Consider the following 16588-nt stretch of genomic DNA (forward strand, 5'->3'; position numbering starts at 1 on the left):
CTATCATTGAGTAGATGTTGGTAAACCTTTTGAGTGCAGACTGGACCAATAGTGGGAAGTCTGAACTATGCTTTGCCTTTCTAAATCAAGTAATATCATTCATATCAACGTTAAGTAAAACGATAGGCAGAACAGATCTTATCTTAGTTCATTTACATAAAACCTGTCTTTGTTTTACTTCCCAATTGCAGTTAAAATAGATTTACTCTTTAAAATTTAAGTACTTTTCCATCAATTGTCTGGATTTCAGTTTGTTGAAGACAAAATGAACCCTATAGGAAGTGGTTACTTGTGTGATTGGAATATCTAGACCCATACATTAAGATGCATCTCTTGGTTCATTTCTTCTAAGTGGCCCTGGGATTCTCCACTGTGACAGCTGATTGGAATAGAGGGGAAGAATGCTGAGCATAGTCATGTTAGGACTGTGCACATTTCCTATGCAATAACTTTTTATATAAAGCTTTTTTTATCACTACAGTTGAAGTTTTTTTTATGAAGTGCAGTATTCTACAGATCCTTGATATTTTATGCAGTTGTTAGCAGTCGGAGTTTTAAAACTACTTTTTCACTATTTCCAGGGAATATTTCTCTATAAATAAAAATATTTTTGGTTCCTACACTACAATAACATAGAGTGGGTTTCTGGGTGTACTTTTAATGTTGGTACATGTTCTCTTTTTTTCCTGAGCAGTAGAAATACTACTCTAGGCTAGTCTGCATAGTTAACAGAAAAATCCACCAACAACTTCGGTATGCTTCATCTTAAGCTTTTAGGTCAAGTTTAATACCTGTAAAACTTTCTTGATAATTTGTACTTTTTGATGGCGTATCAGTTTAAAATTGCATATACCAGTTGTGACCACTTCTGTGCTAGTAGCCCAAATTCCATCTACATTTCAGATCATTGCACATCATGCAGCTGATGCTAATGTGATTTGCCATTGCAAAACTGTAACTGCCTGCACCTCTTGTTGTTATGAAAACTTATATGACTGTTTAAAAATACTCTTAAACATTATAAACAACTGTTTGGCTTTGAAGTAACTAATGCAAACTTCACTGCAAGTGGTTGTAATGTACTCCGGTGTGTTTATACCTTTTTTTCATTGCTTTAGCTTCCCTGCTTCCCCATCTATGCTGTTGGAGTTCATTTTGATACTTGTGATATCATGGCTTCAAGTCTCAAATGAATTCTTTAGTCAGATTGCATATTCAGAGTATAATTAGATGTGTGAAAGCGCTTAATAAAACTGCATTGATATAACAATCTTATCTGTTCATGTGGGAAAATTATAACGTTGATCTACAAAGATTGCAGATACTTACTTCTCCAGTATTATTTCTGCTAATGAGCTCAATACACAAAGGTTAGAGTGCACTAATGTTTACCATTAAATTACAACTCAATGTTTTACAAAACTGAGAATGTTAAAGAAAATTGCTTTGTAAAAGTAATTTATGAAATCTGATAAATTGTTCCTTTTTTTTTTTCCTTTGCTTTCTGCTTTTATGCTTTTTTTCCTACTGCTTCCTCTGAAGTCTCCTACCAAATGGTTTTGGAAACTGGTTCCTGTAAGTTTGCCCAACTGCTTCACTTTGATCAACTAGCTTATTTTGGGAATGGCATTGTCCATGTCATGCTGGTCTAGTTACTCATTTCATTTATCTCTACAAGATAATTTTGTAAGAGATTGCTCTGCAAAGGTGTGCGTAATACAAAACCCTGTTCTGCAAGGTAATCTGTGCAAAATAGATGTAAGATATGTTGTTGGATAAGGAAATACTTTTTAAGCGGTAAAGTTCTCTATGGTTTTGTATAAGATGGTACTACCTCTTACTAATTCCTGTCTTTTCTTTTTTTTTTTTTTTGCAAAACACTTTCCCATAAAGTTCCAGTAAAGATAAGCTATTTGGTATTGACCATTTTAAAAAGATCCTTGCAGAAAATATTTCTGATCATTAATACTATATAGAATCTCAAATTTTCTTTTATTCTAACAACATTCAATCATCACAGCATTTGTCTAGAATTCCATAACTTTTCAGCTGACTTCAGGTAGGTCTCTCCCCATAGAAAGTAACCCAAACCAATCCACTGCTAGTTAGACAATAATTTAATTTAGAAAGTAACTGTTCAGGTTACTTTAATAATATTAAAGTTTTAATATAAAGTTAATATTTGTTTTCTCTCTGTTTTTCCCTTGGGATTTTCATTACTGTTCATCAAATGTAAGGGGCTATTACTTATTCTACAACAGGTTTTTCAATATGTATAATATCTTATCATGGACAGACACCCGTGCTTTGGCTGGGAACAAAATAGTCAGCTGTGTAGGTATATGCAGAATGGCATATTTCTAGTCTGAATTCCAATGAACTGATCCCGATCCATCTTTGATCTAAGGATTACCAAATAACTGACCTAGCAGTACCTCAAGTCTTTGTTGTCCTAACTAGTAAAAGATTGTTCATACATTGCAAGGAGAATTTAATAAGTAACAAGACAGTTGCATGTAGACAGCAACAGAAATTACCTGGTATCTGGATTTAAAAATATAAAAATAAAACAAAATAGTACTCTTTTCAGTAGACTAATCAGTATTCTAGGCTTATAACAGGCGATGCTATTCATGCAATTTCTCTGTAATGCTGTGTATTACAGTTGTGACATTTACACACACAAAGACTCTGCTCTTCACAGTATAGAACTTGAATTTTGTTTTGGAATTAAGATAGCACAATTAAGTGGAGGGTATAATGCAAAAAATAAAAATAAATCAACAGCTGCCCGTGGCCTTCACTTACACTACAGAAAATTAAGCACATTTTTGGTTTTTGTTCCATGCATACAACAAAGGGGCTACTTCAGTGCAATCTCAGAATGTTTTTGTTCTGTTCTTGCCTACAGTGTTAGTTTACTAATCATTCATTCATTGCACAGAATTTGTATTCAAATATAAAATATTATGCTGAAAACTATAACCTAAATTTGCCTGCCAGTTGTCCGTAAACAACCTGAGGTAGAGGTATTTAATTTACTTTGAACTTGTTAGTTTAGAAGGGATACAGCAGAAACCCTGGTGCCTACTGACAGTGCAGTAGGAAGGCAGCAGCTCAGATGTTCTAACACTTCCACCATTCTTCTCATCTCCTCACTTTGCATAGTGCAAGTGGTCTACGGTGAGATAAACCAGAGCACATAGGCAGCTGAAAAGCTGAAAAGAGGAGTAAATTTATAATATGTTACCTACTATATGGTAAATGGATCAGAGTGTTCATTATTAATAACCTCAGAATACACATGAGCACTTCTGACAGGGTAGCTGATGTGCTTTCAGTTCATTTTTAGCTGACTTTGTTTATATGGCAGTGTCTAAACTATACTTAGATTTGTTCAGTGGAATTAGCTCAAAGATGCTAATTCAGGCTGGTTTCTGTAGAATCTCAGGAATAAGATGCCCGTGTGAGCGCTTGTATTTAAAAGAGGACTATAGGATTATAATAAATGCAGAGGTTTGTGTCTTGCATTATTGCATCCATATTTATTAGCAAACATTGCAACTGATTAGAAGACTTCATTGAAATGGAAGTTTATTAAAAATGCAGTGCAATTAACAGTGTCTTTTATTTTTCGGTATAATTTCTTTTATCTTTTCAACCAAATTGAAACATGATGCCTATTATACCTTAATGAACCTAGTATATCAGGTTCTATTAGTTTCTTTTTCCTGAAGTAATGTGCTTGGCCTACTGTCTGCAATGAATTAAGTCCTCTTTCTAGGTCCAATTTAATGATTTGACACAGTTTCCAGAATTTGTAGGCACTGTTCATCAGGCTCTTTGAGGCATCATTAAAATGACAGACTTTGACAGAATTTACTGTACCAGGTGATTGTATTATCAATTTAAAAATATTTTCAAATATTCCATTAAAAATGTACTAGAAGAATATATAGAATATACAGGACTAGGTGGACAATAATGTTAGAGTCTATCTGTATCCCATATTTTTGGTCATTCTTTCATAACTAAGTCATAAAGCTGTAAAGCACTTAATTCCAGTCATTGGGGGGTGGGGAGTACAGGGACATATTAACATGGTATTTGAAACTTAGAGGGTTTTCCTGGCAGCAGGTCAGTGTATTTCCAAACAACGAAAAAGAAGAACTTTTCAGTGCAAGCAAATTTGGCCTGTTTCATTCAAAATAGTAGGAAATATCCTTAACATGAGAAAAACAGTATTAATAATGCATGAAACACTACCATGGTTTTGTTTGGTGTTAGTGAATCTTTACCATAGCATGAAAAATACATGACAAAAATACCAGTCCATTTCAAGTATGAAATAAAGACTAAATCCGGTTTATTTTAAATATTACTTGGTTAAAGTGATAGTTCTCAGAGCCAAACACAAGCCCTTTGTTTTCCTAGAACTGATGTCTGCTATTGTCAGGCTAGATTTGTGCTTCTTGGGTCAGTTAGAGGACATTGACATACACTACAAATAATCCCATGTGATCCTCCACAGAGATGCAGTGACAGTAAGTATAGCCTTCAGGGTTGGTTAGTCTGTGGTTCCCTGGGTTGCCTTTTTTTTTTTTTTCCCCAGTACAGCTAGTTAAAACAGTTCCCACTCCACCCATAAAACCTCCAGCCCTGCCCTACTCAGTTGCTACAGAAGCAAAAGAGAAGAGATGTTTTACGTGGATCAACTCTTCCCGCACAGCCCCATCAGTAACTGCTCCAGCACGACTGAAAGGTCGAGGGTAGGAGATAGGAACTTCCAGCTTCAGCTTTGCAAGGCAGAATTACATCCACTAAGACTTCTCAGAATCCCCACAGGGCGACTGCCAGTTTAATGTATTTGAATGAAAGTAGTGTAAAATTTACTCTGAAACATTCTTGGCATCATAAGTAGTTCTGTGGTATGAATGGAAGAGTAATCCTTCAGGACCATTGTAAAAAAGTCTAACTAAATATTAACACATTAAAATCTTCTGCCTCCATTTGTTTTGAAGTCATGAAACAAAACTAAGAATGATAAATAACTTTTTTTCAAGTTAGCCCTAAGCCCTTTGTCCCCTCCTGCCCAAAAAAGAAAACCAGAAAAATTTATTCACTTCAGGTAAATGCTCTCTTAGTATTCTGAGCTACTGATCTCTTTATATACTGAGTTATTTTTTAAAATTGTTTCCTTTTTATACCTGGACCACTGCCTGGCCATCACACTTGACCATTAATTTTTCTCTGTGTTTACCACTGCTTAGAGTCACACTTGCTAGTAATAAAAATGTAGTTGAACAGATGCAGATTTCCTTGTTACTCAATTTGCCATTAAGTCAGATCAATGATTGAAATTTTGGGAAAGATTCTTAGGTGTTTTAATTTAATGGTCATTTGAGTTGGCAGTAAACTGAAGTTACAGCAGCTAATGGTCTGTCTTGTGTTTACATAGAGAGAATTTCTGATTGTATAGTGATGTCTTGGATGTTAAAGAAGTTGTATGATACTTAATTTAGTGTGCTATACAGGGATCATCAAAGTTCAGTAGTTTTAAAAGAAAGCCTCAATGTTAGCATGTAGGCACCTTTCCTCTTGGATGTTATTTCTGTCATTCAAAATGAGGTATAAAGTGAATAGTTCTAGGAAATTTGACACTGAGAATTTTAAGTTATTTATTGAATACTCCTTTTTCACTAACTGAGCATAAAACCTACAATACAAACCTGTTTCTTCGTATGTTTCAGAGCCTTTGTCTCTCTTAATCTCTTCATTCTACATTGTAGGCTCGCTACAGGAAGGAGCAAACGTTGCTCAAGCAGCTGCCCTGCATTCCATTGGTGGAAAATCTGCTGAAAGATGGTACAGATGGTTGTGCTTTAGCAGCCCTGATCCACTTCTACTGCCCAGATATCGTTAAACTGGAGGGTATGTCTAACGCGTCTCAGCTTGTAAACATGTGTCTGCATAAGCTGAAATGTCTGTATTTGATATATATGCCAAGGAAAGTAATAAAATACTACACAGAAGAGGCATAATTTAAGTGTGGCAGTGACAAGTTCAGTATTTACTTGGTACCTATGTGTTATTAAATAGAAAGAACCAAGGTATCCTTCCATCTTGCATTTACTTTTATGTTATCACACTAATATAATTGTACTACACTATATTATTGCAGATCTGACTGTGGCAACACATTTGCTGTCATGCTATGAAACTTGCAACCATCTGGAAAACTCTGGTTCTTGAAGCTGCAAAAGTGCTTTCATGTGAATCTGAGCAGTTACAGTTATAAAACATGGAAGGGCTTTCAGGTAGACAAGCTCTGCATAGCTGCATTGTGTGGCAAATAGTTGTTCCCTGTTCAGGGCTTCTTTGATAGCTACCTATAATATTGATAAACAGGAATATAGTGTAGAACTTAATGGTGTTGTGCTGTTCTGGAACAGCAGTTGTCTGAGGATGAGCAGCTTCATCTTCTTTTGCTCTGCAGCCTGGTTAAACTCCTATCTTCCTCTTGGCAACTGAGAGCCTCGTGTAGCTGTAAAATGTCTTGGCAGCTAACACCCGTCATTTTCTGCCTATGTTCTGTCCATGATACCTTTGATGTCGTGGGAACACTTGTACATAAGCATCCTGAGAAATCCAGGAATTATGAGCAAGGGTATAAAGCTTGAAAAGGTACTGGAATATGGAATTCATATACGCATCTGCTTTATAGGGAGCTTCCAGCACAGTAGGCGTTGAAGATGAAAGAGAATGAGATGCATGCATTCTCCATTCTTCTTTGGCCTGTGAATTTTGAAAAATACAACTTTCAATTTACATAAATGTTGCAGCCAAATACATAAAATTGTATATGGTTACAGAAAAGTTAATACTTGGGTTGTGTTGAAATTGGGTAACACCTCATTCCTTCTTACTGCATGACTGAAAATACGGACTGTCTGAAGGACCTTGTATACTACTGCAGGATGACATATTTATTTATCAGCAGATTCCTCCAGCCTCTGACTTCGAGCACAGTGAAACACAACAAGGCACTTGTCATCTTTGAACTCAGCTTTAATGTCTGTTGAGTGTCCTTCCCTAAAGACATACAAACATGCATGTCATTGTCTCGGAAGTAAATTCAAAGATACTCTAAGCAAATAGAAGCACCGTAAAAGACTTTGCACATCTTCCCTGTATTTAAATACTGTTTTTGATGCATGTTACATTTCGCTGAGATTCTGTTCTGCATTGAAACTGAGAAAAGCAGGTAGCAAATGCATATGCAAAAATACTTTAAAATGCTTTAACAACAAAGAAAGAAAGCAAAAAAGGAACCAGACTACAGAGCTCTAAAATAGGTGTTTTCTTCTCATAATGTCTTTATTTAACTTCCAAATCTAGGTTTCCTTCTAGGAATCTAAGACTATAAAGGGCTTCGTGTGTCAGTCAGACAAGAAATTGGCTATTGTTCAAAATTATATAATCCTTTGCAAGACGTTTTCATGCTCTATGATAAAACTGCCTAGCTTTTTAAAATCTGTACTCTTATTCAGACTGTTGTAGAGCTCCACTTTTTACATAGTTTTAAATCGTATTCTTCTTTCCTACCTAAACGTGCTTGTAGCCTGTCTGTGTGCATCTGTTGTTCTTCCAGCAGTGTCCTTTGCCTTGAATATCTTGTCCTAATCTGACATCTACCCCTCTGATATGTTTTGTTTCATTTTGTCTTTTTGCCCAGGCTACTGAATCAAGCCTTTTCCATTTCCCCTTGTGATGTGGATTTCCATTCTTGTTATTATCCTTAATAGTTATTTTCTGTAACCAGTCTAGTTTCAGTTCATCTTTCTTGAATATGGATGGTCATAATTGTACACAGGAATCCTGACTGACACCTTAGTACTGCCTTTTACAATGCTTCCCTGTCACTACTAGAAATATATTTTCTGATACGTGTTTGCATCCTGTTTGCTTCTTTCATAGCTACTTGATGCTGAAAGCTCATCAGCTATCTCTGCATTGGCCAAAACACAATGCCTTGCTACTCTGTATGGCTTTCAGCTACTGAATCACATTAGAATGTTATTAGGTTAAAATGCATGAGTTTGAATTTGCATTACTAAACTTAATCCTATTTTGGTCACTTTAGTCAAATATTTTTTCTATCAGTATTATACTCAGGATTGGTTGGGGTGATGGAAAGTTTCTGAATCCCTCAGGATGGGAATCCTTATCCTGTTAGCATCAAAGTTCCCTTCCAAAGCAACCTTGTATCCTACACGCTTTAAAACTGTTAAGTGGAGCTCTGTCATACACTGTTGCTTTAGAAATAAAAACCAATGCATGCTCTCCAAGTACATCTCCTTTCTTTTATTTTCTTCATTCCTCTTTTTTACAAGGGCTGTCTTTTTTTCTATTTAGTCTCTTAAGAAGCTGTAATAAAAAGAGAGCAGGAGGTTAGCTGGGTATAAATAATATTCAGAGCAGACTGTATAACCACAGTAGTCTATCTACTGCTTTGTCTTTAAATAGCACTTTGAAACATGGAGTGGTAATTCATGTATCATGTTATCTGAAAACTCATTTCAAGCATCCAAATCCACAAACAGAAATATATAAGACTAAACTGATGCTACATTTGTGTGAAGATTCAGAGTTAATAACATTAAAGTATGCTCCCTATGCAAAGAGAACTTTGTGAGAAAGCATGCACTTGTATAGAGAAAATCTAAATTTAAAAAAGGTTAGAAAATATCTAAAGCTACAAAACTGTCTTAAGATTAAATATAACATTGTTATTTCTTACAGTTCTGAAATAGAAAAATAAGTCTCTTGACATACAAAATAAAAATCAAGTTTGCATTTATCCAGAAGATGGTCTAGAATCCATCGAAAGAAAATTACTTTTTGCAGATCTGTCACTATATCTAATCTTGGCTTCTTTTTTTTTTTTTTAGATATTTGTTTGAAAGAGACGATGTCTTTGGCTGACAGCTTGTATAATCTGCAGTTGATTCAAGAATTTTGTCAGGAATATCTTAATCAGTGTTGCCATTTCAGTCTTGAGGATATGCTCTATGCAGCTTCTTCAATAAAGGTAACAAAAATTAAAAAATGTAAGCAGTGTCCACAGGACTGTTTGTTTTTGTTTTGTTTTGTTTTCTAGTGGTATATAGAGCCTTTTAATCTATTGCTATATGACTGACTGAAAAAGCATGTTGCATCTTTTTGTGGTACAGCATGCAACAGATTTCAGCAGGATGCTAAAACACCTTCTGCATTAGTTGTAACTTCTAAGACTTTCACAAAAACACAAATTTTTTAATAGTTGTTTATGGAATTATTGTTTACCATCACTATTCATTTCTATGTACTCTGTAATTTTATGTTTTTTAATCTTAGACTTTTTACTTTTGTAAACATGCTATATTTATATGCAGTTTTGGTTGGGGTTTTTATTGTGTTTTTCAGTTTTTGCTCTCCTGAGTTAATTTCGTTGAATAATCTGTTGGTTTTATGCCTGGAATACAAGCAGGGATGCAAGTCCCACACACAGATGTTTGAACAAGCAATTAAGCATTTTTAGTCACTCTAAGATTATTCTCTTTTTAGAAAGTTAAAAAACAAAACAACAAAAAAAAGTATTTTGTTTGGTTATCCTATAATTTTTAAGCTGTGTGGGAAGTCAGAATAATTGAATTATACCTTGTCTAATTGTAAATTTAATTCTTCATTATTGTGTTTCTCTAAGACTTTTCTATGTAAAACACTGTTCATTTGCTTAAGATCCTTATTGGCCTGCCTTTAGGGAATGAAATCTTATTTTTAGGGAGTCAGCATATCCATTGCAGATGGTACGTAATTGGTTTCTTAATATCTGGGTCATTTCACTGCTTTTTATGATCTTTGTAGCAACCTCACAAGCTGAGTCACAGAGGCCAAAGCCTGAATACAGCTTTGTTGTCTCCTGTAGGGTTGAACCTAATCCTTTGCAAATAAGTAATGAGCTGCCAGGATGAGTAAGGGCAGTAGGTCCAGGCCCTGTGAAGTCTAGACTACTTAGCCGTTGCTGTTCTATTTCGTGTATGCAAAGCTGTCTACTGACTGTTTTCATTGAGCTTTTGGTGTCTTCAAATTTCATGTACAGTAATCTACATACTTGAAAAAGTGTGTTGTATTGCAGTCTCTCTTGTCTGTATTTCCAATGTATGGTCCTACAAATATTTTGGAAGATCTTGAGTAGGTGTCCTCTACTGGATTTTGATTATTTCTTTTTGCTTGCCGATGTCTGGAATAAATGGAATTCATTTGTCTTCACTTTCATCCATAAAAACTAATAATGCCGTTGCTTTATAGTACTGCTTTGAATTATTTCACAAGCCACTACGAAGCATCAGTTAATGTCGATATCTCAATGCATCAGACTTAACATTGATAGAATGCTACAAACTCAGTAACTTTGCTGCTTCTGAACAGCATTTTAGAGTGGCTTTAGAGTTCTTCCAAAGATTTGGAGTATTTCTAGAACTAGAAGGCCCTTTTGTGATCATGTTTTTACAAGTTGCTGTGGTGTGGATGCTTATTTAGATGTAAATGCTACAGAGTGGGGCTGCCAAGTTTTTCTTTTAAACCTTGGCATGGAAACTTTGGCTAGTGCTATAAACTCTGTTTTTCCTGTGTTAAGAAGTAGTTTGCTTTCAAAATAAATTCACAGTTAAAGGAGCTCTTTTTAAGCTTTCCAGTGCATCTGATTAGAGTAGGTTTTAATAAATGTGTATATTCCCCAGTGAATGTCATTGTCACTTGGAAAAACTTGTATTGCAAACAGATATTTTAAATATTATGCATTGAATTATACTGGTCTGCAAAAAATATTTAATTTAAAGGTTTAGGTTTTCTAGCAGCATGCTTTCAGGTGTCTTAATCAGAGAAAAATTCTCTGTATTTTCAGGGTGACTCATACTGCACAGTAGGTGGCACTATGTTTTAGTTTAAAAGTCTGTTACACTCTCATATTGATGACAGAAATAACAAGAGAACCAAACTGCTAAGTTACTGGAAAAAGTTTCAAGAAAACATAAAATAAAGCTGAGTTTTTGCAATGATGCTGCTGGTCCTAGAAATTATGCTAGATATCCTGACTTCATGCTTGTCCCAAAAGAAGGGAGCAGAGCCTCTCTCTCTTTAAAGTGGTCAAGCACGAAGAGCTCACCTTACATTCTTCACTGGGTACACTGCACTGTGGCTTTGTGCTGAATCAAGGTAGGTTGTGGATAGTGTATGGTAAGGAAATCTGGTGCAGGTCTTGACCTGATTGTGCCCACTTGTATCTTCCCTATCAGAAAGTACAGAAGCCAAGTTGGATTAATATCAAACTTCAGTTAACAAGCATACAGAACATTTGGTATAGGCTCTCAGCTTTTGCAGCAGATTAAATTGTTTTTATTCTTTTTTAACATGGAGGAAAAATAGGCTTTGTTGGGGTTTCTAGACAACTTTAATGTGTCATAATCAAATGAAGCCAGAAAGTAAGTTTTGTTGCTCCTCGCTTGCCCATTTCTTCTCCACCAGGAAAAATACATTTGTGAAATTCATCATAAATGTCTACAAGGGCAGGGCTACTCATACATTCCATGGATGCTTGAGGCACTGCTAAGGGGCCATGCTGGTTCTTGTTTGTTTTCCTTTGAGACAGGGAAATACAAGTAGAGAGAGATGACAAAAATAATCACAGTAATTTCTGAATCCTTCCTGCCCATTTAACAAAAGGAAAGAATTCAGAATCTTGGATCTCTGGTTTTGTGCATTGCTTTTTTTGCCCTGATCATCCCTCTTCCCTTCTGTAAGCAATTTTATCCCACAAGCACTTCTTATTTTTTTTTCTTTACTTGTATGTAGGAGATGACGTAGCTCTGAAATCTTAAGCGACCTCTGTGTTGATGCACGTGTTCTGCCAATCCAGAGAACGAGTTTGTAGAACTAGAACTTGAATGAGAGGAGTGCCTTTACAGGGAGCACGAACTGCCCTGCAGGACAGTAAGGGCTTCTTTGTTGCTTTGGCCCTGAAACTGATTAGCACTGCAGTGTGATAGTGTGTAGTATCAGGGCATTAAGGAAAGGTCTTGTGTGTATATGATGGATGTTGTAAGGGTACTGTGAGGTTTCTGAATAGAAAGAAAAATGACATCTCACTTGTTCTCCTTGTAATGTGAGATATCCGTTGGAAGTACTTCTAAAAGAGGAAGAACCCATCTTTGGCTGTATTTGTTTATCTTCTTGATGTGTGAGAGAGTTCTCTGCTGGTTTATTCTTGGAGGTCCATAGGGCCCAGACCCAAGAACTGGTTCACTATCAAAGAGGGGACAGAGAGAGAGCTTGAATCTTCTGATGTTTACCAGGGTTTAAGAGCTCCCATAGGAACTTGGCATTGAATCGGTTGACACAAGTATTGCCTGTTGTAAGTGTTCCTATATCTAAGCCTTCAAAGACGTGGTTGGGTTTTGTTTGTTTGCTGTAAATAGTGATCCTCAGCTTGTGCTACACGTGTTGTTGTGCATTTGCTTTTCCTTGGTAGAGGATTGAGTCAGGGTGAGAGACAGATCGTGATGTTAGAAGACCTTCTATTAATTAAACTGCTATTATTAAGAGAACAAATCCATTATTAGTAGGAGATAGCTATTCACACAGCACATTCATTTGCTCACACAGTTCACACCAGCTCAGTTATTCTTACTGGATTGGAGCAGCACCTGGGAGCCTGCCCAGTGGCCTCCCGAAGCAGGGGTCTTACTGGCTCACTGGTGGCTTTTAGGGAGGTGTCCAAAAAATCTCTCGAGAGGCTCCTTCTCTTGTTATTTTGTGTGTGTGTTCATGTAGTCTTTGCAGATAGCAGCTCCTGCCTCCTTGGTTAGGGTTACACAACCCTAAGGCTGATGGTGTGTGCTGGTGGCCTTGGACAGCCAGCTCCTGCTCTTCTGAGTGTTTGGGTTCTTGTGGGTTTGACAGGGCCACGAGTCTCTGCAGCCTCTCAGTTCTGGGGAGGCTTTCATGTGCTGCTGCTCATCATATGTGCCACCTCTCTTTGGCTGCTTTTCTCTGGTAACCACAGAGTTCTCTCACCCAAACCCATGCAGAAGAGGGCACTTCAGGAGAACAAAAGCTTTCTGAATGTGAAGTGAAACAATCCTGAGCCATTGCTGCCATTCCTCTGAGAAGCGTGTTCCTCTGACCTAAATGTGGGCCAGAGTCTCAGCTGTTACCACATTGCAAACAAGCACAGGGAATAGGTGCCTTATTTTGCACTTAGCTACAAAGTTAGAGCAGCATCAACACCTGCACTGTCACCCGGTAAGCCAGATGGAGAGAGCCTGGTTCCAGAGCCTACAATAAATGTACCTATTGCGTGTGAGCAGTTCTGAGTACGTGCAGTCGCCCATGTGAAGTGGAAGGTGACTTTGCTAACCATATAAGCAGGAGCTGTAAACGAGCCCCATCTCCTCTGAGATACCCGTATACATCACAGAGATTAACTGTAGAAATTAAGGGCCAGGCTTTGTCCACGAGCAGAGCCTTCCCTCCCTGGCAAACCAGTGCAGATGAGGCTGTGGCTCCTGCAGGAGCTGGCAGGGCAGCTGCTGGGCTGGGGGCGGCTGGGCTGGGTGGTGGGAGGCTGCCCCAGGACTGGCTTCCCATCTGGCATCTTTAAAAGGATTGCGGATCGGGAATGAAAAGGAAGATGCAGCTGGTGAACAGGTTGGTGGTTTTTTTTTTTAAGAGATTTCCCTCACAAGAGGGACCTTTGGTTCCTCACTTATTATTTAAAGGGTAGCAGCAGGGCTTTATTTCACTGATGTTAATTGGCACGTTGTCCTGCTTCTTTGTTTTGTTCTAAAATAAGTCATTCTGGCATCTTCAACTTGTGGCATTCGTTAACCTGTGACGGGAATAGGACAAACTTGTAGCTCACAGATCCTACACAGACCAATAATCAGGACCTGTACAGTGTTTGAAACACTCCAGTTTTCCTCAGTCTTGATGCATCTACATTGACACTTCATAATATGCAAACTATGGATTTGCATTTGAGGTAGCTTGCTTTCCTGGCCTGCAGAGCAGACAGCTTAATGTGCATCATGACATGAATTTTACAGTATATTTTTATGAGAAAATTTTTGAGAACATTCCTAAATGCATCTGTGGCTGCTTTTCCATTCAAATCCAGTGGATTCTAGTCTGTCTATAAGTGATTTGTATCATTAGAATACATGAACTTGTAGTTGTTCCCCAAGTGTGCAGATCTAAAACCTGTGAATGTTACAAGTGATTTATTTGTGTGGCAAGATTGGACGTACTATTTTTGTTTTCTGTATTTTCCATTTCTTATATTGGGAATAGGGATATTAAAAAGGAAGAACTTATCTTTTCCATGTATGTTTTTATAAAACAAGCTAGCTTATGTCTTCCTTTCATACAAAAGCAAGTAACGACTTTAGATTTTATATTCAAAATAAGGGAGTTTTTTTTCAAAATCTTCCAAAATCTATTAAACGGTAGAATTTTTGTTGTACGTTACCAGAAGATACAATAGGTGAAACTTAACCAGGAGTATACCTTATTACGTGCAATTTTAATGAACAATCTGCAAATAAGGTAGAAATATGAATCTGAAAAAAAAAATCAGGACGTTTAGCAATTAAAGGCATCTATGAAGCCGCATGTCTGCCATCTGCTGTTCAGTATTTTTCAGCCAGTCTGAACTGTTCAGAGCTTAGTGGTGGTGTTTTTTTTTTGTTTTTTTTTGTTTTTTTTTTTTTTTAACTGTTACAGTCCTGTTATGCTTCTGAGTATTTCTGTGTATACATGCCTGTGATAATCAAGTGACAAACTATTAGAACACTCGTTGGCATAATCAAAGTGAAATCTGTGGAAATAACATCCTTTCCAACCCTTGGTAGCAAGATTACTACACACAGTTTTTCCCCCAAAAAAATTAAGTTACTGATCATCTGTTTTCCTGTTTGGTAATTGTTAACATTTCTTTCTGACTATAAATGACTTGGGAGTAAATGCAGTTTCCATCATGATGTTTCAACATGAAACATCTAAAGTAGCCTGAATTCTAAATTAGCTGTGCAGCCCAGAGTTTTATATTTTCTTCAATAAATACCAATTTTGTTTTCGGAAAAAGGATCTTTACTCCGTAGTTCATGACTGCACAGAAAATATTTTCAGAAGGAATATCTTAGTCCTTCATGAAATAATCACACTATTAAATGTGGCATCTCAACATAAAAATAAGAAATTTGGAGTACTGAAATCCAATACTATTTTAGATTGGAACAAAGCTACAATTAGAATATTTTATAATTATTTTTATAGTAAAAATATTTAATGTTAAATATGTAAAACTTGTAGGGGAGGGAAGAGTGGAAGTATTAATAGCTGGCATAGAAATTGTAATATTAAAGATCAAACTTTGTCTCAGAAGTGAATTTGATTTTTTTTTCTCTATGTATATTCTTTCCTAATGAAATGTGTCATACTGAAACGCTGTGCTTAGCATTTTGTTTGAATGGAAACGACTTTGCTGCGAATCTTCCCTCATTCAGCTTCTGTTGTGCTGAGTAAGCAGATAGGGGGTTTTCCTAGCCTATTTGTAGCTTGTGTATAACAACTGGCAACATCTGACTGATCCCTACACCATATACCGAAGTATATATGTACACTACATAGATCAGTGTTAATGATGTGAAAAAAGTGACTGAGGGCACTCGTAAGCACTGTTAGCTAGATATTACTGCATTTTATTGCAGAAAGACTTTTTTTTTTTTTTTAATAACAAAGTGGTTTAAATGTGGTTTCCCAATTTAAAGCATAGAGATTGGTATTGTTCAGATTTTCAGCCTCTGTAGCACTGGTGGCACGAGTGTGTGCCTGCTGGAGCCCTCAGGCTCCTCTGTATTATAGACAATATACTCTTGCACCAGAAACTGCTATTACTGCTTCTGCCTATTTTTCCTCTGTGATTTTTTTTGTTGCAGTTCGTATCACCAGCTGTTTCTTCATTTTCATTTATTTTTTCCTCTGTTAACCCTTACAGCTCCAGTACTTCTGTGTTTCGTAGCTGTGCAAGGGGATCGCTGGAAATATGAAGGCAGATGTATCAGCAGTCCATTCAGTGTGCACAGATCTTTGGAGCTAAAACCTCGTTCTAACCAGCCTGCATTTAACAAACATTGCTGCTGGGTTTTGTTCTGTAAAGAGTTGGAAATCTGGGTAGATGTTCCTTAATGTGGCAAAAATCACACGCCTGACACACAGACTCAAAATTCCATGGCTAATCTGTTTGACAGGCATCCTCTTCCACCCATCCTGTACCTCTCTACCCTGCCTGCAGGACATCAGGCCCAAGTGTATGCCCATTATGAAACATTTTGACCCAAACGGTTACGATCTGGTCAAGTTACAGGTAGTTGTACTACAGATCACTCTGACTGATCTCGTTTTCTACAGAAGTAACAGAGATGAGAATGTAAACTGTGTGAAATAGAGGCATATCCCAATGTTGATTGCACTATTTGTAGTTCAGGTTTAT

The 16588-nt window shown here is 36.8% G+C and overlaps 1 protein-coding gene across 4 annotated transcripts in view; it reads left to right on the top strand.

Annotated features, from left to right (window-relative positions):
- CAMSAP2 (calmodulin regulated spectrin associated protein family member 2) overlaps positions 1 to 16588 on the top strand; it is a gene marked incomplete at its 5' end in the record, with an annotated part of 79240 nt that overhangs the window by 45506 nt on the left and 17146 nt on the right. For 2 of the 4 annotated variants that reach the window (XM_084291083.1, XM_084291084.1), the window contains 3 exons: positions 1543 to 1575; positions 5790 to 5931; positions 8952 to 9091. In XM_084291083.1, coding sequence (XP_084147209.1) covers positions 1543 to 1575; positions 5790 to 5931; positions 8952 to 9091 — 315 coding nt within the window. The remainder of the gene's footprint in view (positions 1 to 1542; positions 1576 to 5789; positions 5932 to 8951; positions 9092 to 16588) is intronic. The other 2 variants (XM_084291085.1, XM_084291086.1) reach the window with 1 other exon arrangement.

The sequence above is a fragment of the Netta rufina genome (assembly GCF_964035555.1).
Source record: "Netta rufina genome assembly, chromosome: 8".
Lineage (NCBI taxonomy): Eukaryota > Metazoa > Chordata > Aves > Anseriformes > Anatidae > Netta > Netta rufina.